We start from the raw sequence: 24,763 nt of genomic DNA, 5'->3' as shown, positions 1-24,763 counted from the left end.
AGAGACTGTGGCTGGCTCTAAAGGTGTATTCTCCTGATCTCCAGGAAGATCTTGTGCGAGAGCAGCCAGAGGACCAGGTGAAGGGAGCAGAAATGGCGCGGTCTCAGGTAAGCCTTGTGTCCCAGGTGAGAGGCCGCTTTGCCTTTTTTGCCTGAAATTCCCTGCATTTGGAGATTGCAAATGTTGATTCCTCTAGCTCTGATATTTCTGCCTCGTGGTTTCACTTATTTTAAAAACCTTTTCAAATACAATACTCAAGGTTCGATCTTAGAACACTTCTCCCCATCACCTTCTTTCCCTTCTCTCCAACGGGGCTTCCAATAAGCCACCAAAACTGTATTTATTTCTTATTTATGAAGATTGTATTTGGGGAATCCCTGGGTGGCTCAGCGGTTTAGCGCCTGCCTTCGGCCCAGGGCGTGATCCTGGAGACCCGGGATCGAGCCCCACATAGGGATCCCTCCATGGAGCCTGCTTCTCCGTCTCTGTGTCTCTGTAACTCTCTCGCTAGCTCTCTCTGTGTATTCTCATGAGTAAATAAATAACATTTTTTAAAAAGATTTATTTATTTATTTATTCAGAGAGAGCGAAAGAGAGTCAGAGACACAGGCAGAGGGAGAAGCAGGCTCCATGCAGGGAGCCCGACTTGGGACTCGATCCCGAGTCGCCAGGATCACACCCCGGGCTGCAGGCGGCGCTGAACCGCTGCGCCACCGGGGCTGCCCGCCCCTTTTCTTTTTTTAATAAATAAAATATGAAAGATTGTTTTTATTTCTTCATGAGAGCCACAGAGAGAAAGGCAGAGAAATAGGCAGAAGGAGAAGAAGGCTCCCTAGGGGGAGCCTGATGCGGCAGGATGGCAGAAGGGGGTTCCATCCCAGGACCACCACCTGAAGGAAAGGCAGATACTCAAGAACTGAGCCAGCCCGGTGCCCCAGCGGTTGTACTTTATTTTTTTAAATTTTATGTACATATTCATGAAAGACAGAGAGAGAGACAGAGGCAGAGGGAGAAGCAGGCTCCATGTGGGGAGCCCGATGTGGGACTTGATCCTGGCATCAGGACCTCAGCTGAAGGCAGACATCCAACCGCTGATCCACTCAGGCATCCCAACAGTTGAGGTTTAAATTACAGTTCTGCAAGCTTTGAAAGTGTACCCTTGCTGACAGATCCCTAGAGAAGACATTGAGTCCAACATTCCTGGTGGTGAGGGGATCCTGGGACAGCAGCCGAGGAAAGCACTTGCCCTTTAGTGGCCACCTGGATGCTTTTTCAGCTCTGTGTAGGCCAGGAGTAGGAAAACGCACCAATAAATGCTATAGATATATAAGGGCCAGGATAACTCAGAATACTCTTTAAAAAGAGGAGACTTACAGTTTAGAATGTGAAAAAGATAGTGTATTTAGGGACGCCCGGGTGGCTCAGCGGTTTAGTGCTTCCCTTCAGCCCAGGGCGAGATCCTGGAGCCCCGGATTGGATTGGAGTTGCACATCCAGCTCCCTGCGTGGAGCCTGCTTCTCCTCTGTGTCTCTGCCTCCGTGTGGGTCTCATGAATAAATAAATAAAAATCTTTTTTTTTTTAAAGATACTCCCTTAAAAAATATATTAGGGAGGGATACCTGGGTGGCTCAGTGGTTGAGCATCTGTCTCCTGCTGCGGACATGGTCCCCGAGTCCCAGGATCAAGTCCCACAAAGGCTCGCCTCCAGGAGCCAGATTCTCCCTCTGCCTGTTTCTCTGCCTCTCTCTCTGTCTCTCATGAATAAATAATAAAATCCTTAAAAATATGTAAATATATACTAGGTATATTACAAAACAGTGAAAGTATATGTGACCGAAATTTGTATAAATCCACTGTATTCTCATAATTCAATTACTATTCTAAACACATCAGTAACAACAATCCCCTTGATGACGTTTTGGAATATAGGTGAGGTCCAGAGCCAACAACCAGGAAAGAATTCTTGAGACGTCCTTTGGTGCTAAATGGTGGTTTTATTGAAGCGCAAGGACAGAGCCTGCATGCAGGAAGAGTCCCCAACCTGGGCCTGTGAGGGGTGGCTGATTATACACCTGGGAGTTGGGAGGGCTTTGAGGATAGCATACTCTCTAAGGAATTTTGGAAGCAAGGTTTCCAGGACCTTGAAGGGGCTGGCAAATGTTGGGAAAAGGCCACATATACCATCTAATAAAACCTGAGTCATGAGCCCCTTCAGATGGGTCATATGCTGGGGGGATGATCACCAACACCTACTTTGGGGGTGTAGAAATAAAGGAAATTTCTAAGAGAATTTTCAAAGGTTAAAGTAGACTTACTGGCTCCTGGGGGTCAGGCAAAGATTGCCTTTTACCCTACGCAAAGTATGACCATCAAGACAGTTGAGTCCAGAGAGGAATGTCCCTCTGCCTGTTTCAAGGACTTGTCAATGTGCTGGCCCTGGCTCATCATTTGTCCTCAGCTAGCCCTCTGTTCCCCCATCTCTTTAGGCACTGATACTAGTTTGTTTCCTACAGCTAATGTTACCTTCCTTTCCTTGGCTTGCTCCTCTCTGCCAGACTTCTCCCTATAAAATTCATACTTTCCTTCTTATCTTTCCTAAGGATCTTAGACAGGTTTACTGAAGGATGTGCAGAAACTATCACATTTAAAGAGGAAACTTCTGAATTTCTCTGGCTTGTAGTTTCTAATGAGAACAAAAGCAAAGGAATGTCCCCTGATAAACACTTGAGATGGGCAGAGTCTGAGAGGACTGAAGGAATTCACAACTGCCTTAACCTTAATGCTTTGTTAGAGGCCAAAAGCAACCTTTGTTTGGCAATAGCCAGACCTCCAGGATCCTGTAAGTCTTCGTTAATATATGAAAGTCTCTTTAGAAACTCACCTTATCTTTGCCCCCATCTTAAAAGTATATGATGATTGGCTTTTCAAACGGATACCTCAGTTCTTTTTGCCCTTGTGTGGTCCTGTCCCTATGTGTTAATAGAAACAGCTTTTTGCAACAAACATTTATCCGCATACCTTTTTGATCCTTAGCTCCAGGCCCACATCACATTAACTTCCAATGGACAGTGAAGGCTCTCACCTTCCTGTAGTGAGATATTTACTTCTGGGAGCAGAGGATCTCAGTCAGACCTCCATCTGGTGGGTTTCAATATTACTCCACACTTAATGTCATAGATAGCCTTCTTTTTTTAAAATTTTATTTTATATATTTATTCCTCAGAGGCACAGAGAGAGAGGCAGATACCTAGGGAGAGGGAGAAGCAGGCTGCCTATGGGTAGCCCGATGCTGGACTCCCCTTGGGATCAGGACCTGAGCCAAAGGCTGATGCCCGCTCACCTATCCACTTGAGCACCCCTCCAGTTACTTTCTATTTATTTCTTTGTAATAAAGCACACACACACACACACACACACAAGAATCACATAATTTACCTATTTCACTGTCTTAAAATCCTGAAAGATTATAGAACTACAGACAGAAACTATACCCGTGTGTGGATGTCACAGAAAGGAAACTTGATTTGCTGCCTCACACAGATCACTGAGAATAACTTCCTAAGCAGAGACTCACAGAGCAAGGGGGAAAGGTTTCCTGTTGTTTAGGGTCAGGCTGGATATTTAGAAAGAGGGGCCTTGTCATCGTCTGTAGAACTGGGCAGAAACCCCACATGCACCTGAAGACAGCATTTCTACACATACTTGGGTTATATAACTGCGGTTTGTGCTCCTCCTTGCTGGAGACTTTGGTAATAAAATGAGGTAAGAGACTTTTTTGGTTACTCCAGGTTACTGTTTGTTTCAAGTGTAGAGGGTGAGTCAGGGGTTTAGCTCAAATTGGGCTGGTCCAGGCTGTTCCTCAGGGGGATGTAGTTTTGGAATGGTGCTGAGGTCAAGAATTCTTGAGAGGTCTTTGGTGCAAAAACGTGTATGTATTAAAGATGAGGCCAGGACCTATCAGTAGAAAGAGCTGCAGCTGCTGCTGCAGGCTCCTTCTGACTGGCTTCAGTTGCCCAGGGATTGTGAGGAGCAACTGCTTACACCTTCTGGTGTTGGGGCAAGTGCAGAGGAAGGGAGTTCCAAATGGCTTTTCATATGCTAAGAAACACTCAACAGGATACAATGGCCCTGTTGTGACACTAAGGTTGTTTTTCCCTCTAGGAAGGTATTCACCTTAAGAAAGTTGAGGACTTCCTCCAGGAGCTTTACACTCTAACTGACTCAAGTATTTGTCAAGGGACTGCATTTTACAGGGCCATTTAATGTCATATACCTTTCTTTCTGCCTTCTTTTCCCACGTGGAGATCGGTCCTTACCTTTTGGTGGATAGTTTCTGTTTCCATCACAGGAGACTCTGCCCATGGGGTTTTTTGCCTCAAGTAAAAGATGTGGTGGAAAAGAGAGGTTAGTAAATGTGGGGCCAAGGTTGGAGGGTACAAGCTGTAAACACCTGACGGTCAGGTCTTGGGGTCTAGCTGGTGACACTAACTCCCTCCTTCATCAGTTGGGCCGTGATGACCTCTGCCTATGACCACTTGGTAATTGGTATTTATTGCAGAGACTGCTGACATTCAGGGATGTGGCCATAGAATTCTCTCAGGAGGAGTGGACATGCCTGGACCACACTCAGCGGAAACTCTACAGGGATGTGATGTTAGAGAACTACGGACACCTCCTCTTCTTGGGTGAGTACCACTCCTTCCAGATTTTCCATACCACACTCAGGTTTCCTTTCTTCCTTTGAAGACTGTCTGTCTCTTGGAAGATTCCTCTTTGAATGACTGGAATGTGGATCTGGGCAGTAAAGGGAAAAAGTAGTGCTTTATAGGCAGAGACAAAAGTCTTCAATTGCTTACTTTCAGCTTTAATTTCCTCTTCCTTAAGGTAACATCATCACTTCTGTAGATGCGTGGGAATTTTGTACAGTGAGTGGCAGAAAATAGTACACTCCATAAGTTAAACTCCATCTTACACCTCTTATTCTTGTGTCTAGTACTTGGCTGTAGAGGACAATTCTGAACACTGGACATCTCTCCTGTGTGTTCTAGAGGGGCAGCTGGGCAACAGCCTTCAGGAAATCATTTTCTTGAATCTACAGTGTCTTTTTCTCTTCTCTACTGAGCACAAGAGTGGATTGAAAGAATCACCAACAATACTCATCCCTTTTTTCTAATAAACAGGTCTCATTGTGTCAAAGCCAGACCTGGTCTCCTTTTTGGAGCAAAAGAAGGAGCCTTGGAGTGTGAAGAGAAAGAAGAGAGTAACCATCCATCCAAGTAAGTGGAAATGAATGAGGCAGATGACAGAGGTGCGGTCCACATGTGAAGGGGGAAGAGAGACCTTAAATTGTGGTGGGAGTAGTTCTCCTTGGATGGATACAGTCTTGAGAAACCTAGTTTATTTTTTTCTCCCTGTCACAGAGGGACATGTGCTATCCACTATTATCAAGCTCTTAGCTTCTCTAAGGATTCTCCTTCAGCTCCACTGATGGTCCATCACTTCCACAGGGAGGGCCAGGAGACTCCCCTGGGAGTGGGAGGGTCTCCATCATCTGAGAGGTTCTCCATTGCTGTCAGGGTCCTGGGGAAGTCTCCCTGTTTCTCAGGATTCATAGCCTTAGCCCTTTGTAAGTTTTGTTTTGCCTCATGTGAGAAGCATGTGAGGGTAGTGGTGGGCATACTTGGGGTTGGTGCAGAAATCCTGGGAACACTGGAGACAGATAACACGTTTTCTGGCTCATGCATTCCAATGTTATGGAGGCTTTAATCTTGATTGTACAAAATTGACACTCAGTAATTTCATCAGATAACGAAGCACCTCCCTAAAATAATAAAATCTAATCCTTTATTTCACTTTGAAAGTTAATTTTTTCTTTGTATGAACTGAAATCAGGATATAACAGTGTGTTCCATTCCTCAGTGGTGAAATAATATAACGTATCTGTTTGTATCCTAGAATTCCTACCTAAAATAATGCCATGGGGGAGCTAGAACATTTAGACCTTAGAACTTGAAGGCTATAATAAATTCTCAATTTTTACCTTCTTTCTTAATACTTGCATCATTGTATGAATTTGTCTTGTATGACGGGAATTTCTTTTTATTTTGTCAAGTGTGTTTTCACTTTCTTATTAGTTATGTATGAGATTCATCTGTTATTTATTAGATCAAAAGTTCTGATATGACATGGGCATGTGAGGTAGAGGGATGTCTGGTTGGCCAGTCAGGTAGTTGGTCCCAGGTCATGATCATGGAGTCCTGGGGCTCAGCGGGGTCCATTGGGCTCCCTGCTCAGTGGGGAGTCTGCTTCTTCCTGTGCCTTCCCCTGCTGTGCTCTCTCCCTCTTTCTCTCTCCAATACATGGATAAAGTCTTAAAAAAAAAAAGGCAATAAAGTATAATTCGTATAATTCCTCTATATTAAAGAAAGCTTTTGTTCATAAATATAATTTTACTTCAGTGACAATTAGTCATTGGGTTTTTCTTCTCCTTTCCTTGGAATGTATCTGAATTTAATCCCAAATATGTATTTCATGTATAGTGGCCTTTAGCATATTTTCAACTTTCTTGGTGTTTATTTAGAAATGAAGATGTTGTTTATTTCCTTGGTTCTAAGGAGTGGGATGTAGCCTTAAATCCTCTGTTCAAGGAGGGATATATTAATGAAATAATATATTTGTATAATGCCTTTTTAAGTGGTTGTTCATATGATTTTCACTTACAGCCTTTAATGATTGATTTTATTTTATTTTGTTTTATTTTTTTAAAAGATTTTATATATTTATTCATAGAGATGCAGAGAGAGAGAGAGAGAGAGGCAGAGACAGAGGCAGAGGGAGAAGCAGGCTCCATGCAGGGAGCCTGACGTGGGACTGGATCCTGGGACTCCAGGATCATGCCCTGGGCTGCAGGTGGCGCTAAACCGCTGGGCCACCGGGGCTGCCCTAATGATTGATTTTAATGAATATTCTTTATAATATTGTGGTCTATGAAAACCAGCCAATAATTCCTGCTTGTTTTTTTGATACATAGATTCAGTTTAAAATTAGTTTTATAGAATGTTTTTTTGAGAAGAATTCATCTGTTTGTTGTTGTTGTTTTTTGAAAGATTTTATTTATTTTTTCATGAGCTATGGAGAGAGAGGCAGAGACACAGGCAGATGGAGATGCAGGCTCCATGCAGGGAGCCCAATGTGGGGATGGGACTGGATTCCAGGACTCCGGGATTATGCCTTGGCCTGAAGACAGACACTAATCCACTGAGCCACCCAGGGATCCTGTAATTAATGCATGTATTTTAATGTAGCTTTCCTAGGGCTAAATTTTGTCTTATTCTGGCTTTGTAATTCCATTACAATGTGCTTCCTTTTGTCTGGGATTTTCCACTACATTAGTTAGTTGTGGTTTTGGTTTTACTTGTGTATTTAGTTACACCATGACCATTTTCTTTTTCTTTTAATTTTTGCATAAGATTTTTTATCTATTCATTTGAGAGAGACAGAAAGAGCAAATGAGAGCATAGCACAGGGGAGGACCCGAGGGAAAGGGAGAAGGAGAGTCCTTGCTGAGCAGGGAGCCTGACCTGGGCTCAATCCCAGGCCCCTGGGATCAGGATGTGAGCTGAAAGCAGATGCAGAACCGACTGAGCCATCCAGGTGCCCCACGGATGACAGTTTTCAAGTTCAGAGTTCAGAGACAGACTGAAGGATCGTGACCGTGACCTGAACCGAAATTAAGTCTGATGCCTAACATGATTCCTTCCTCTGCTTCACCTCTGTAGTCTATTCTTGTTTGAACACTCACCCTCTGTCTGAGCAGCCACCACAATGCATCCAGAGGGTGCTGTCGTTCTCTCTGCCTCCATGTCATGCGTGACAGAAACAAGTCCCTCAGGCAGCAGCCAAGAAGCCAGATCGCTGAACCTACAGGTCACTTGTTTCTTTCTTTCCTGAGGAGAGGTACAAGTTTTTTCACAGGGTGGCCTTCGAGTGTCAGGGAGGGTGAGCTGCTTCTGTCGGGGGCAAGTGTCACAAACTTTCTTAGTGTCTTTGATGTGGCTCTTCTTCATCTGTACCTGCCTGGGGGTGTTGTGTTTTCCTCACTGGCTTCTGGTGCACCAAAAAAAAGTAATTTGGTCCATTTTTGTTTTCATGGTAGAGAAAATCCTGGTGGTTCCGATGTCTCCAGATTCCTCTGCAGTGCTATACTGGGTATTAATTTACACATTAGCATTTTAACATATATGCATGTGAGTTCACTAAGTGGGATGTCCTATTTTAAATCTTTGAGTTGTGGAGATGCCTGGGTGTCTGAGGGGTTGAGCGCCTACCTTCAGCCCAGGGCATGATCCTGAGTCCCAGGATCGAGGCCCACATTTTGCTCCCTGAATGGAGCTTGCTTCTCTCTCTGCCTGTGTCTCTACCTCTCTCTCTGTGTGTGTGTCTTTCATGAATAAATAAGTAAATCTTAAGAAAATAAATAATAAATATTTTAATTGTGTCTTTCCATAACACCGTAGGCTTGTTGGCCAAGACAGGCAAAGAAGATTCATTCTATAGTGTGATAGGGGATGATGTGGAATGTGTAGACCTAAGTATTTATGCTTAATGAATGACTGGGAAGGATGGGGTCGTGGAGGGCAGGAGGGATGTGATGATGGATATAAGCATACTGGGACAGTAGCCCGTAATGGAGTCTTCACTGCCAGAAGAGATCAGAGATATAAAACAATTGTTGGAGAATCCCACTTTAATTCCGTTATATTTGCAGAATCATGTGTTTGAGTGCAAGGACCCACATCCACTTTTAAACCTACAGATTTTCTGAAAGGACATTTGGAAGTTTTGGAAAGTGACCTAGTCCAAAGTAAAGAAATTACTTTGAATGAAAATAATCATTCAAACCATTTCAAATATAAAGTTGAATAAATCATGCTCTGAAATATTTCTGAAAGTCAAACATTTAAAAATTAAGAAAAATTTCTAAATGTGATTGATTTGAGAAGTCCTTTTCACTGGATTCATTGTTCTCCCACCAGCATGTAATCCTTCCTTGTTCCAAAGTCTCTAGTTTTGATTAACACAGGATGGTCTTTATCCAAATATCAGTGTACAGTAGTTGCCACATAATACCTAATTTGATACAAGTATTCATGTGTTCAGAACATTGGAAGATCTTCAGTGAGGTCTTTATCTTCCATAATTAGAGGTTTTTTTTTTTTTTTTTTTAAGATGCTATTTAGTTTAGACAGAGAGCACAGGCAGGTATAGCGGGTGGGAGGGGATGCTGACAGAGAGGGAGGAGGAGACTCCCTGCAGAGCAGGGAGCCTGGTGGCAGGGCTTGATTTCAGGACCCCGGGATCATGACCCTAGCTGAAGGCAGATGCTTAACCAACGGAGCCACCCCGATGGCAATTCAGAGAACCAGTATAAAAGTAATAAAGGTGGGAAAGTCTAATAAAGCTCAAATCTCATTGTATATCCTGTACCCTCGCTGGAGAAAGGACTTCCAAATGTAGCAACTAGAGCAACGCTTTTAAGTTGTGTTCAGCACTCAATAGCAGAGATTTTACAATAAGAAGAAACCTTCCTAATGTCTAAAATGCGGCAAAATCTTTAACTAATACCCAAAACTTAACAGCCTAATGTAGACAAATGTACAATAAAATTTGACAAAAACTTTATGCAAAACTACAAACTTTGTGAACAGAGAGGTACATAGTGGAGAGATGTGCATAGTGGAGCAGAGGGTGCATAGTGAGGGGAAGCCCTTAAATGTAAAGAATGTTCAAGGCATTTAATTCATAACCAGAACTATTCAACATGAGATAATGCATCCTGTGGAATAACTTAGAGTTGTTAAGAATAGTGTCCACATCTATGCCTGGAACTGCACTCTTCTTGAACATCAGTAAGATAACAAAGCATACTGGGCAGAAACCATAGAAAAATGGGATCCCTGGGTGGCTGAGCAGTTTAGGGCCTGCCTTTGACCCAGGACATGATCCTGGAGTCCTGGGAACGAGTTCCACGTCAGGCTCCCTGAACGGAGCCTGCTTTTCCCTCTGCCTGTGCATCTACCTCTCTCTCTGTGTGTCTCTCATGAATAAATAAATAAAATCTTTAAAAAAAATGTAAAATTGATGCAAGACCTTTGGTTTTACTGCATACTTGAGAAAAGAAACATCTTTATAAAGGATAAAAACATTAAGGACATAAATAATTGGTAAGTTGTGAGATGGAAAGGAAATCTAAATAACATCAGAGTTCACCGAAGAAAGCAATAAGTCAATATCACTTTTCAGTCATGATCTGTAATCAAAGTATTTATTATAGAGAAAAATCCAAAGTTAAAACACACAGATCGCTCACATCTCAGCCTTGGACAATGCAAGTGTTAGGGGCACCACCTCTTTACCATTGAAAACCTGTGTGGGTCGGCCCCAGTGGGGCAGCAGTTTAAGCTCTGCCTGCGGCCCAGGGCGTGATCCTGGAGACCCTGGATGGAGTCCCATGTCAGGCTCTCTGCATGGAGCCTGCTTCTCCCTCGCCTGTGTCTCTGCATCTCTATAAATAAATAAATAAATAAATAAATAAATAAATAAATAAATCTTTAAAAAAGGAAAAGAAAACCTGTGTGTATTGTTTGAGTGCCCCAAATTGAAAACCATCCCTGTTTTCTCATGGAAATAACCTGCTGTTGACCTCAGAAGCCTCACCTAGAACAACAGTCAATCATCGCAATTTTGGGTATGTTACCTGTATTATGTATGGTATTTCTTATAATGTTAGTTTGAGAATAGAAAATCTTCAGGTGAAGAGAAAACACATTTATAGTAGTGTCCTGTATTCATATATTGTTAGATATATATGGACCTCCGCTGTTGAAACCCATGATATTCAGCGGTCATCTGTATCTGTTAATATCCCTGTCCGTATGGAGAAGGAGATGGTTGTCTGAAGAGATTATTTTCGGTGTGTCTCTCATTTTCTTTTGACCATATTTGACATTTTTTGCATGGCAGATGTTATTTTACTCTGAAATCATCTCATCCCAAGGCTTTATTGTTTGTACATGTAAGATGATTTGGTTGCTGCTGTCTCACAGACATGCAGGGCTCTTGTATGAGGGGGACTTCATTCCTACCTACTTTAACATGGGAGATTAAGGACATTATAATGTACAATTAATGAAGAAAGTCCACATGGAGATGCTGCTTGTGGCTGACTTGTAAGCGTGATAGAAGTCCCGGGGAAGTAAGTGTCCAGAGCACCTTTCCTTGCATTAAAGTACGACAGAGAAACACTCTGAATTTAAAATAGTTTTCCCATTTGCATTTAAAAAAATTTTTTTTTTAAATTTATGATAGTCACAGAGACAGAGACATAGGCAGAGGGATAAGCAGGCTCCATGCACCGGGAGCCCAAAGTGGGACTGGATCCTGGCTCTCCAGGATGGTGCCCTGGGCCAAAGGCAGTCGTTAAGCCTCTGGGCCCCCAGGGATCCCTCCATTTGCATTTTAAGGAGAATACAGTGGCAGTTTATTAAAAGCTGGATGTATCTTCATGATAGCAATTGATCCAAGTCAAGAATATTAGTTATGCAGTGGAAATAATGAGATTTTCACAGATACCTGAGGGACGTATAACCAACTCTTCCATAAGCTGTATTTTTTTAAGATTTTATTTACTTATTCATGAATGACACACAGAGAGAGGCAGAGACACAGGCAGAGGGAGAAGGAGGCTGCAGGCAGGGATCGTGTCCTGAGCCAGAGGCAAACGCACAATCAATGAGCCACCCAGGTGCCTCCCATTACCTGTATTAATGTCTTGTATGAATTTCATAATTAACTTGAAAAAATATTTAAGTTCCAATTCACTTTCATCTGGATTCATTTCATTGTACAATGTGAACAGACTGTATTTGGGGAGATCTCTGGAAGCTCAAGGAGAGTATTGAGAGAAGGCAGAGACAGAACTGCGGGAAGCTGAGGAAGACTGTTGGAGTCCAATTTATTTATGAATAAAGAAGATTTGTGTTATGCACATTGTGTGCTTGTGTGTGTGTGTCTGTCACAATATTGACATGACTGTAAGCATAGAGCTTTTTTTTAAAAAATTTTTTTAAATTAATTGATTAATTTGAGAGAGCAACAGAGAGGGAGCATGAACAGGGAGGACAGGGAGAAGCAGACTCCCCACTGAGCAGAGAGCCCAAGGTGAGGCTCCATCCTAGGATTCTGGGACCATGACCTGAGCCCAAGGCAGACCCTTAACTGACTTAGCCACCCAGGAACCCCAAATAGAGCATTTCTAGGAATGACTTACCTGTGGATAACTCAGGGATGAGCTGTGACTTCGTTCCTGCAGAGGTTGTCCAATTTAGCCCATATCAGACTCACCAGGAGCACTTGTAAATCTTAGATTGCTGTGTCTATCTCCACATTGCCATGTTAGTACTTCTGGGGTGCACTCCCCAAATTTCCTTTCTTACACTTTTTGAGGTCCAGGGAACCCACTCTGAGAACCAATGACTAGAAGCAGATGTCTATAAGATCCCAGATTCCTCCAGGAATCCCCTTGAGACCAGACCATATGGACACCCACGAATCGGCTTGACATTTGGGGAATGCTGGGTGCCCACCATGGGCTCTCTCATGGTGGAACAATTGTAGTTCCAGCTGGCCCCTCCTGGTGGAGCACTGTGCTGGCCCCAGGGAAGGTGCATTGTGGTCAGACTGAAATTGTTCCTCTTGCCCTTCCAATGTCCCCCTTGTCTCTGTGGTCCAAGGAGTGCTTCAGTCTCACTCTTGAGTACTGAGAGTTGCCTAGTGATGTCTATCTCAGAAGTACTGAGGTGGAACTACCTGCTTCACCATGTTCATGATGTCATCCCTCTGTGATAAGTTTTGTTTTTTTTAATGTTTCCCTATATACATGTATGTATATCTGTGTATGTTTATATGTGTGTATAAATACGCACACAAATATAGATTATGCTTATTCTCCATGAAATAGATTATTGAAATCCTGTACATCTAGATCTTGAAAAATAAAACTAATAGTGACCAAGTCCTTTGCCTTAAAGGTTATTCAATAGGATTTTTATTTTGCCATGCCACTTGTTTGGTTGGTTATCACTACACACGTTTTGTTCTGTTTTCTTTTTTTCAATTTCACCCTCATGTTTTAGTTCTATCTCCAGAAAATTCCACTGGAATATAATCGAGCAAAGTTTAGTGTCACCAGGAACATTTGGTTTATTTGTGTTTAATATCTTTTTTTTTTTTCTAATATTTTATTTATTTATTCATGAGAGACACACAGAGAGAGACATAGGCAGAGGGAGAAGCAGGCTCCACGCAAGGAGCCCGATGTGGGACTCGATCCTGGATCTCCAAGATCACACCCTGGGCCACAGGCGGCGCCAAACGGCTGCGCCACAGGGGCTGCCCTGTGTTTAATATCTTAATGAAGATATTGGGGTTTGGCTATACTACATTTTTTGTCTTTCCTAATACCCTCCCTGTTTTTTTATTCCTTTCTTGTGTTCCTATATGCATTTTCAGAAAATAATTCTACATTTTCTTCTTTTTTTTTTCTGTGAACAATGTATATCAGTACCATATTGCTTGAGCTAGAAACTAAAGCATTCTTTGAAAATCTCGTCCTTCCTACATTTTATTTCACCTTGTCAATATATCTATTTTACGACACTTCTCTTTTTAATCTATCTTTTTTGCTTCTTAGAATTTTTAAGTTTTTAACTTCATTTTTATTTATTTTTAATATTAGCAGGTTAACATTTTTTAGGACCCCATTTCTGAGCAATTTCTGCCCCTAACACAAGGCTCAAACTCCCAAATCAAGAGTTGCATGTTCCACAAACTGAGCCAGAGTTTCCCCATGTCGAATATTTTTTTGAAGTAAAGTCACATATATAGAACATATGTTAACAGCTCAATTGAACTTCACAAACTAAGCACGTCTCTATAAACTGTTGAGGTCAAGAAACAATATTATTTGACCTAAAAAATATATTACTTGACCTCTGCTATTCCTTCTATTTCCTTAGTACCTTTCCAGAAGGCTCAGCACTCTTTTAACGTGGAAAGCCATAGGTCGCTGTCCTCATTTTTGTACTTTATATAAATGTCATCAGGCAGTGGGAACGCTTGTATTTGGCTTTTTTCTATCTATACTTGTGAATTGATCTGTATTCCTTCGTGTTATTGTGCATTATTCTTTAGAATGGATCCATCCGATTCCATTGTGTGAATATCAATTGATGCATCATTTTATGGCTAATGGAGGGGAATGATTTTCAGTGCAGGACTGTCATGATAGTACTGGCATGTAAATCTATAATTTATCTTTTAGTGGATCGTGCACACATATCTGCTGTTTATATATGTGAGATCATATTGTTGGTAAATATGTTTAATCATGCTCAGCTTTAATACCAAATACTACTAAATACTTCAGATTTTATTTATTTATTCATGGAGACATTAAGAGAGGGGCAGAGACACAGGAAGAGGGAGAAGCAGGGTCCCCCCAGGGAGCCTGATGGAGGACTTGATGCCAGGACCCCGGAATCACAACCTGAGCCAAAGGCAGAACCTCAACCACTGATCCACCCAGGTGTCCCCATCCACACACTCTCTAAAACTTAGTAGTTTATGTCATTTTCTCTATCTCTATTTTTGAAATATTTTATTTATTTATTCATGAGAGACAGAGAGAGAGAGAGAGGCAGAGACACTGGCAGAGGGAGATGCAGGCTCCATGCAGGGACCCCAATGCAGGAGTCTATCCCCAGACCCTGGGATCATGCCAGGAGCCAAAGGCAGGCACTCAACCGCTGAGCCACCCAGGAGTCCCCCAAGTGGTGATTTTATTTGCTTTTTTGTTGTTGTTACTATGGAGTTGGGCATTAACCTTTTGATAATCTCTTTTTAAAAGTATCTGCTGGGTTATTGTGCCTATTTTTTCTGTTTTGGAACTGCTGCTTTCTTTTCTTTTTTTTTTTTTTTTTTTTTTTTTACATCTGCTTAGTTTTTTATTGAGTTAAGTATAAAGGCACAGTTAATCAACTCATTAGATTGGTCAAGGCAAGACACTTGAACTACATAACAGTATTTAAAAAGCAGTTGGTCTTTTAGTAATTCTCTGGTAATCACACACGCACACACGCACATACACACAAATTGGTAGAGTACTCTGGATATAGGATTTCCCCCCATAATCTCATATAATGCACTGTTCACAATCTGCAGTATTTTGAAAACTATAGAAATTGGACATGACCAAATTAAAGATGCCTGATAAACTCTTAGAGTATGTGGGAACTTCAGCTGTGTTCCCAAAAAGATCGATTTTAAACTATAAAAAAAGGAAAATTCATATAAAATCACAACAGATTTAACAGGCATCTTTGAAAAGAAAGTCAAATTATAACTCAATTTTCTACTTTTCCAAATATGACTAAGGAAAAAAAAAGGTACGAGTAGTAATGTCTACATTTTTCTTAAAAACTGTTCACTGAGTGGATGTGGGGAAGAAAAAAAAAGCTATACAGTATTATTGCACTCCACGAATGTGCAGAATTCCAAAATGTGCCAGCACTGAAAAACTGTCTTGCATTGAGGTTTTCCAAGAGGTACAACGAGCCTGCCAAGAAAGCATCTGGTCTGTACTAACAGCTTGCTCTCCTCAGTACAGGCCTTCATAATGTCAGTCACGCTGCTCTTGCAAAAAATCCCTTAATGTAAAAGAGTTTTCAGTGCTGATAGGTGGGGCTATGATCGATGATGTGGGATTGAATCCATATGCACATTGAGCTTCATTTCATTGTCAAGAATTTGAACGAGCTGTTGCATGGATGGGAGGTGACCAGATTCCAGCTTAGACCACACAGGCACATCATTCAAAGTCATCTCAAATGCACCTGTTGACATACACTGGTTCTCAATCATGTTGCTCAAGAAGAAAACCATCATACATGCATAGACCTTATTTTCTTGGCCCCACTGCCAGATGCTAGCAGCTTGCATGCCAAAGAAAGCAAAAGGATCGTTGGCAACAATTATTAAGCCTATTAATACTAGTTCGGAGACTGACAGGAACGATGCGATGTGTCTATATATGGGTTGAGGGAGGTAATTTTCTCCTTCAATGCGGATGTCTGGGTACCGCTGGCTTATAACCCGCATGTGCTCCTCAAACACCCGGTATAACCTCCGGAAACACAAATCTGGAACTTGAGCAGCGGCCCCGTGGCGTACTGCATCTTTATCTTTTGCTAGGCACGCCGCCCAGGTTGGCCGACGCATCGCTCCGGATCACCGCCGACGCCGCCAGCAGGAGAACGAGCAGATCCCTCATCGTCCCCGAGCCCGCCGCGTCGGCCGCCCTCAGGACCCAGACTCGCCGCAGCCAGCGCGAGGCTGAGCGGGAGCACCGCTCCCCCCAGCGCGCAGGCGCGAGCCGCTCCCCCCAGCGCGCAGGCGCGAGCCGCTCCCCCCAGCGCGCAGGCGCGACCCGCCCAGGTCCGGGAAGGGAGCGCGGAATGGGAACTGCTGCTTTCTGGAGTGGAATGGAGAGGGACGATGGGCCACCTGGGTAAAGGGGAATGGAAGGTATAGGCTTTCAGGTATAGAATAGATAAATCATGAGGCTAAAGGATAGAGCAGAGGGGATATGGTCAGTGGTATTGTAAATTGGTGCTATGGTGCTCGGTACTCGCTACACTTGCATGGAAAATATTTATGTGCAAATGGATGTCAAAAGAAAGCCAGAGGAGCAACACGTATATCAAACAAGCTAGACTATTTTGTTCTTGTACGATGTTTATCCTGCTTTGGTACCAGGGTAATGCTGGGCCTCATAGGATGATGTTGAATATGATCTGTCCATTCCACTATTTGTAAGATTTTGATGGATTGTCATTAATTATTATAATTATTTTAATGTTCGGTAGAACTGACCAGCGAAGGTATGTGGTCCTGGGCTTTTCTGTGCCTCGAATTTTTTTATTCTACATTCAACTTTCATTCTTGTTATTGGTCTGTGAAGATCTACTTGTTGGGTTTAAGATTTCTATTTCAATCTTGTTTGTTATATATATAGAGAGAGAGGAATTCTCTGGGATTTTTCTAAGTTATCTGATTTGTTAGTATATAATTGTTCATAGCAATCTGTTTTCACAGTGTGTATTTCTGTAGTTTTCTGTCCGATTTCTTGTTCTAATTTTTGAGGCTTCTCTCCTTTTTTCTTAGTTAATATAGTTAAAACTTTGATTATTTTTTGGAAAATCTGGGCATTGATGTCAATGTAATGTTACTGTTTATTATGCTCTATCTCTGATTTTTCTTTTTAGTTCCTTTCTCTACTTGATCACTGCTAGGTTTCTTCTTTTTCTGGTTCCTTGTCTTGTAATGTTCAGAAGAAATGTTGGGGGTGTCTAGGTGGCTCACTCGGTTGCGCATCTGACTCTTAATCTCAGCTTAGCTCTGAATCTCAGGGTCTTGGGTTCAGGACCCAGTTAGCCAGTTAGGCTTCATGTTAGGTATGGACCGTACTATAATAAAGAAATGAATAAATAAAAGAAAAGAAAAAAGTTGAAACTGCAACTTAATTCAGGCATGTATAGCATTAAAAAAATTGAAAATGGAGTGTGTCATAGAAAAAATTACTAGAAATAAACAATACCAGTGATAACCAACAAAACAACAAAAAAATAAGGATTCTTTAGGGTTTTTTATGGATGTCATCTGTAAAGAGATAAACTTGCATTTTCTTTTCCCATTTGGATTCATTTTTGTTTTTTTTTTTCCCATTCAGACTAGAATATCCAGTACTGTGTTGAATAGAAGTGAGATCCCTTTGTTATGATCATACTGAAGAAGCTTACAGCTTTTTTTTTACTATTGAATATATTAGATTTCAGGTTTTCATAGCTATACGGCCTTTATTAAGTTAAGGTGGTTTGCTTCTATTCCTACTTTATTGAGTATTTTTAATAATGAAACATTGTCCAGTATGCTCATATTCTTGTGCTGCAGCAATATGATTGCCATTTTTGATCTTCATTCTGTTCATGTGGAGCCTTTAATTCTAGTTTTCCATATGTCGAAACACCCTTGAATTCCTGGAAGAATTGCCTTTAATTGTGTTGTAAAACGTGCTTTTGATTCAGTGTGCTAGTTTGCTTTTTTTATTGTGGACTTTGTATAACTGCGCCTCACAGGTAGTAGTTTGTAATCTTCTTTACTTGTACAGTCTTCCTTTGCCTTTGACAACCTGGTAACACTGGAGTCCAAGAGACTATTTTGATTATTTCCCTTCTCTTCACTCCCTGAAAATGTTGGAAGAGATTTGAAATAAGTTTCCATGGGGCTCCTGGGTGGCTCAGCAGTTGCATGTCTGCCTTCGGCTCAGGGCATGATCCCAGAGTCTCTGGATTGAGTCCCACATCAGGCTTTGTGCATGGAGCCTGCTTCTCCCTCTGCCTGTGTCTCTGCCTCTCTCTGTGTGTGTCTCTCATGAATAAATGAATACAATCTTTAAAGAAAGAAAAAAGTACTTTTCCATTAAATCTCTGAATTAGGGCAGCCCCGGTGGCTCAGTGGTTTAGCGCCGCCTTCAGCCCAGGGTGTGATCCTGGAGACCCGGGATTGAGTCCCTCGTTGGGCTCCCTGCAAGGAGCCTGCTTCTCCCTCTACCTGTGTCCCTGTGTATCTCATGAATAAATAAATAAAATCTTTAGAAAAAAGAAATAAATGAATCTCTGAAATATCCAGTGAATTCATCTGGAATAAGACTTTTCTTTGTTGGGAAGTTTTAAATTACTTTTTCCATCTACTTAGTATTTGTATACCAATTGTGACTTTTTAAATATTTCGTCTATTGTGAAATTTATACACATTTTTGGTATCTCTTTCTTGGCAAATACTTATCACTTGTCACTTCTTATTTGTGTTTTTATGGTATCAGTTAATACATTCTGGTGTCATTTCCCTTCTGATTTTAGTTGGCCTTTTTTTCGTTCTTACTTGATTTTGTTAAAAGTCTGTCAATTTTGTTTATCTTTCCTGAAAACCAACTCTTCCTGTTGTTGTTGATAATTTCCTTTCTTTTTTTTTTTTTTTTTTACTATTTATTTATTTATTCATGAGAGACAGGGTTGGGGGGAGAGAGATGCAGAGACACAGGGAGAGGGAGAAGCAGGCTCCATTCCGTGCCAGGATCCGGACATGGGACTTGATCTGGGTCCAGGACCACACCCTGGGCTGAAGGTGACACCAAACCACTGAGCCACTCGGGCTGCCCGATATTTTCCTATTTTTCCTGTTTCCTCTTTTGTCCTTTTCTGTTAATCTTTAAATTTCGTCCCTCTTCCAAACTTTGGACTCGCGGTACTTTCCTGATTTTTCTTGAGATATAAAAAAGTGATTTGTACTATAGCATGAAAGTACTACAGCTATCTATTTGGCTATGTGATCAGTACATTCTGTGTAAGTTTTTGTGTCCATTGAGGAACAAAATCCTGATGATTCCTCTGTGCCATCTTGCTGATTTTCATTGACTGGTTTTTAGGTTATCTATTAGTGGTTGTCAGTATATTCATCTGAGAGTAATGAGTGGAATAATTTTATATTTCTCTTTCTTGATATCTTTCAGCCATATCTTCTCATGACACCCAAAGCTTGCTGTCAAAGCCAAGCATCGAAGCTTCTTTCCAAAGAGTGTCAATGGCTAGATTAAGAAATAATGCCATTGAGAATTTACACTTCATGACAGACTGGGACAATGATGGAGAGAGTGAAGGGCATCAAAGACATCAAGAAGGCCACAACCAAACTGAGACATCTGCAAATAATAACAATCACCCTGCCCAAAATGCTGAAGGATATAAAACATTTTCAGTAACCTCCCTTTTTAAGTCTGCTACTTCCACAAAGCAGTGTGTTTTTGAAAACAAAAACTCAAATCAAATATTCAAACTTACATGTTTAGGGAACGACGACAGTTTGGAAAATCTGGGAAGTTACCTAGTCCGTGCTGAAAATAATTATTTGAACCCTTGTGAAAAAAGAATTGGATTGACTATTCAGTCAAATATTTCTAAACATCAGAGATTTGAAAATGAAGAACAAAGTGCTAAACAGGATCCATTTGAGAGGTGCTTCACTAAGGAGTCGATCCTACAAAATTACCAGAGCGTGTTCAGTGGATACAGAGTTGCTCAATGCAGTGAATCTGAGAAAACATTTAACCAGGGGTCCAATGTTGGTCGATGTGTGAGGACTCAGCTTCTAGCGAACTATCATGAGGGTAGTAAATGTGGGGAAGTCTTTTATCAAAAGTCTAACCTTAGTACACAAAGTAGTATGAATACAGGAGAGAATCCTAAAAATGAATGTGAGAGTGCTCTTTACCAGGCCTCCAGTGTTGATGATCAACAGAGAATTCATGTGGGAAAAAACCCATTCAGGTGTAATCAACCTGGGTACATGTTTTGTCAAGCATCAAGGCTAAGTATACATAACACAGTCCATAGTGGGGAGAAAAGTGACATTTGTAAGGAATGTGGCAAAGATTTTGACTTGGACTCAGTAGTCCCTCAACGTCACGGAACATGTACCGGAGAGAAACCGTACAAATGTGAAGAATGTGGTAAAACCTTTAAAGTCTGCTTAACCCTAAATAGACTTAGGCGAATCCATACTGGAGACAAACTTTACAAATGTGAAGAATGTGGCAAGGCCTTTACACAGCACTCAACGCTTAATCAACATCACACAATTCATACTGGTGAGAAACCTCACAAATGTGAGGAATGTGGCAAGACCTTTACAAGGCGTTCATATCTTACTCAACATCACAGAATTCACACTGGAGAGAAACCTTACAAATGTAAAGAATGTGGCAGGGCCTTTAATGCCCGTTCACCTCTTATTCTACATCATAAAATTCATACTGGAGAGAAACGTTACAAATGTAAAGCATGTGGCAAAGCCTTTAACCAGCGCTCACTCCTTTCTAAACATCTGAGAATTCATATTACAGGAGAACGTTACAAATGTAAAGAATGTGGCACGGCCTTTACACAGCACTGGAGCCTTATTACACATCACAGAATGCATACTGGCGGAAAACCTCACAAATGTGAGGAATGTGGCAAGACCTTTACGAGGCATTCATATCTTACTCAACATCACAGAATTCACACTGGAGAGAAACCTTACAAATGTAAAGAATGTGGCAAAGCCTTTTACACTCATTCATGTCTTATTCAACATCACAAAATTCATACTGAAGAGAAACCTTACAAATGTAAGGAATGTGGCAAGGCGTTTCATCATCATTCAAGCCTTACTAAACATCACAGAATTCATTCTGAAGAGAAACCTTACAAATGTAAAGAATGTGGCAGGGCCTTTACACAGTGCTCGACCCTTACTCAACATCACAGAATTCATACTGGTGAGAAACCTCACAAATGTGAGGAATGTGGCAAGACCTTTACTAAGCATTCATCTCTTACTCAACATCACAGAATTCATACTGGTGAGAAACCTCACAAATGTGAAGAGTGTGGCAAGACCTTTACACAGCACTCATCCCTTACTCAACATCACATAATTCATACTGGCGAGAAACCTCACAAATGTGAGGAATGTGGCAAGACGTTTGCTAGGCATTCACATCTTACTCAACATCACAGAATTCATACTGGCGAGAAACCTCACAAATGTGAGGAATGTGGCAAAACCTTTACACAGCACTCATCCCTTACTGAACATCACAGAATTCATACTGGCGAGAAACCTCACAAATGTGAGGAGTGTGGCAAGACCTTTGCTACGCATTTATATCTTATTCAACATCATAGAATTCATACTGGTGAGAAACCTCACAAATGTGAGATGTGTGGCAAGACCTTTACTTGTCGTTCATATCTTACCCGTCATCATAGAATTCATACTAAAGAGAAACCTTACAAATGTAAAGAATGTGGGAAGGTCTTTAGCCACCACTCAAGCCTTAGTCATCACCACAGAATTCATACTGGAGAGAAACCTCACAAATGTGAGGAATGTGGCAAGACCTTTGCTAGGCATTCACATCTTACTCAACATCACAGAATTCATACTGGCGAGAAACCTCACAAATGTGAGGAATGTGGCAAGACCTTTGCTAGGCATTCACATCTTACTCAACATCACAGAATTCATACTGGCGAGAAACCTCACAAATGTGAGGAGTGTGGCAAGACCTTTGCTACGCATTTATATCTTACTCAACACCACAGAATTCATACTGGTGAGAAACCTCACAAATGTGAGATATGTGGCAAGACCTTTACTTGTCGTTCATATCTTACCCATCATCATAGAATTCATACTAAAGAGAAACCTTACCAATGTAAAGAATGTGGGAAGGTCTTTAGCCACCACTCAAGCCTTAGTCATCATCACAGAATTCATACTGGAGAGATACTATAAATGTAAAGAATGTGGCACGGCCTTTAACCACCACTCAAGTCCTACTTGACATCATAGAATTCATACTGGAGAGAAACCTTACTAATAAAAAGAATGTGCTCAAGCCTTTACCCAGCACTCACACCTTACTAGTCATCACAGAATTCACACTAGAGAAAAACCTTAACAAATGTAAAGAATGTGGTGAGGCCGTTTAATCACTGTTCAACCTTTACTCATTATCAAAGAAGTCCTACTAGAGCAAGGCTGCAAGATTTTTGGATTGTGAGAGACTTTAAGTTCTTTTAAGCAACAAGAAACGTGAGTTCAACGGAAGATGATCAATATTCTTTTCTTTTAGAGTAATTTATCCCTACTGTAAGACAGATTGTCCTATATCTAAAACTGTATACAACGAAATTATATAAAATATTCCTTGATTTTACAATGATTAGTGAAAAACTTAAAAATTCTCCAACTGTGAAGGCCGAGAAAATTAAGGCCATTCCACCTTAAGTTCAACGTTAGCACAAGTACAGCCATCCCAGGCCCCTGTGAATAAGAGCTTAATTTTTCCTTACTTCAGTTACAGTTAAAAACAGCTTACAGCTTAACGCCCTAGAAAGTCCCATATCAGAATGAGAACAGAGCTTAATGCCTTTGAAAGGCACATATCAGAATGTAAACAGAACTTGAGAAATTCCTCCACCCCTTCTGGAGGTTGCCTAGACCAGTCCATAAAAATAAGCTGGAACCCACCTCAGGGTCCAAGTCCCAGCTCTGCTGTTGAGTACACTTGAACCCAAGCCCAACCTTGTAAATAAACCCTCGTGTGTTTAATTCAGTGTTGGCTCCTTGGTGGTTTCTTGGATATGTAATCTTGGGCACAATATTAACAAGGTATGCACGGATTTTTATGTTCTTTTATTGTTGTCAAACTGTGAGAGCAAAATAAGTCATGGAATGTAACAATAAGAGCTGAATAATCACAGCATTAATGGAAAAGAGTAGTTTCACAGAACTACTTCTTCCCCTCATCCTATCTCCTCTTGATGTTGATCAAACTGTACCATTGGCCATTTCTTTTTGTTTCTTTTTTTTTTTAAACCATATGCTTGTGCAGAGACACAGTTATCTTATGTCCAATAGAGGAATGGGGAAGGAAAAAATGAAAGAACAGAGGAAACCCCTTCTTGGTCTGGAGGAGCAGAGTTGTAAAGTAGCAGGTTTCCTTTCTAGTAGACACCTCCTGTCTAGTGCTGGAACCCATCACTTGTATCTACCTCCTCCATTTCCAGCTGTGCAGGTGTGTCTTTCTCCTTTATTGGATGCCCATCAAATGATGTGACCTATTGCATTGACAAACCTTATTCACAATAGATTTTCATTAGTTTATTACATGCGGTATACACTTCTTCTTTAACTGCACTACAAAGCAAACCTGCCCCATCACCTTCAAATTAATATGATCATTGTTCTCAGTCTTCTTTGGGTTTTTCTTCGGCCATTGAGAGTGCCAGAATCTACTCGGCTGCCTCTTCTCACAAGTACCAGGCCCCCAACGACAGCACACAAATAACACCGGAGTGTCAGAAAAAGCAATTATGAGAGGATTTGTAAGTACTGCTCAACTCTTACTCCACATTAGGTAATTCATAACAGAGAGTAATGAAATATGTTTAAAGAATGTGGCAAGGCCTTTCAACAACAGAAAACTGTGATTCCTGATCAGAAAATGTATAGTGGACAGGATTTTACAAATACCGCAGATTTGGCAAGCACACTAACCAGTACTCAAGCCTTACCATCTGAGGAAAATCATTACAACATCATTACATCTAGATAAACCTCTAGGTAGAACTCTGGACTTACTCAACATCATAGCTATCATACAGGATAGAAACCATAAAGTGTAAAAGTTGGAGTTCGTTTAACTGGAATTCACTCCGAATCAATATCCCAAAATGCGTACTAGATTCAAAACCTACAAACAGATGAATGAGGAAAGACCTTGTTTTTATATATAGACTTTAGAAAACATCAGAGATTACAGAAAGGAAAGTAAGTTGAAAGACAAATATTTAGAAGTGTCCTTATTGAACATCAAATGTCAATAAATGTCACAAATCAATAGAAAGCAGTATATCAGTTACCGTTTTGAGACAGTACTCTACATCAAATATTTAAAGGAATAGTACATAATTAAATGTGAGGATAATGTATTATGCTTCGAAAGATACAAGGGATGGATTTTTGGAAAGGTATAATTTTG

At 41.1% G+C, this 24,763-nt stretch overlaps 1 protein-coding gene and 1 pseudogene across 3 annotated transcripts; one reads left to right on the top strand and one right to left on the bottom strand.

Moving 5' to 3' along the window:
- Positions 1 to 23,335, top strand: LOC112912593 (uncharacterized). 3 transcript variants are annotated; one of them, XM_072757303.1, is made up of 4 exons: positions 1 to 107; positions 4,559 to 4,685; positions 5,181 to 5,276; positions 19,685 to 23,335. In XM_072757303.1, exons 1-4 carry the CDS (start codon positions 93 to 95, stop codon positions 22,510 to 22,512), a joined length of 3,066 nt encoding a protein of 1,021 aa, XP_072613404.1. In that variant the 5' UTR covers positions 1 to 92; the 3' UTR covers positions 22,513 to 23,335. The 3 variants fall into 3 exon arrangements, with proteins under 3 accessions (XP_072613404.1, XP_072613411.1, XP_072613421.1); XM_072757310.1 differs by lacking the exons at positions 1 to 107; positions 4,559 to 4,685; positions 5,181 to 5,276 and adding an exon at positions 16,528 to 16,641; XM_072757320.1 differs by lacking the exons at positions 1 to 107; positions 4,559 to 4,685; positions 5,181 to 5,276 and adding an exon at positions 16,534 to 16,655.
- On the bottom strand, positions 15,409 to 16,423 carry LOC112912650 (thioredoxin reductase-like selenoprotein T pseudogene; annotated as a pseudogene).
- Positions 23,336 to 24,763: the final 1,428 nt, after the last annotated feature.

This window comes from Vulpes vulpes, chromosome 1, assembly GCF_048418805.1.
Source record: "Vulpes vulpes isolate BD-2025 chromosome 1, VulVul3, whole genome shotgun sequence".
Lineage (NCBI taxonomy): Eukaryota > Metazoa > Chordata > Mammalia > Carnivora > Canidae > Vulpes > Vulpes vulpes.
Note: the sequence above shows the minus strand (reverse complement) of the source record. Positions and strands in the feature narration are given on the sequence as shown.

Bases quoted from the DNA above. Each gene is read 5' to 3' on its own strand.
- LOC112912593 (XM_072757303.1), top strand. The intron at 4,686-5,180 runs GTGAGTACCACT...TCTAATAAACAG, and splicing joins CGGACACCTCCTCTTCTTGG to GTCTCATTGTGTCAAAGCCA. The intron at 5,277-19,684 runs GTAAGTGGAAAT...GATATCTTTCAG, and splicing joins GAGAGTAACCATCCATCCAA to CCATATCTTCTCATGACACC.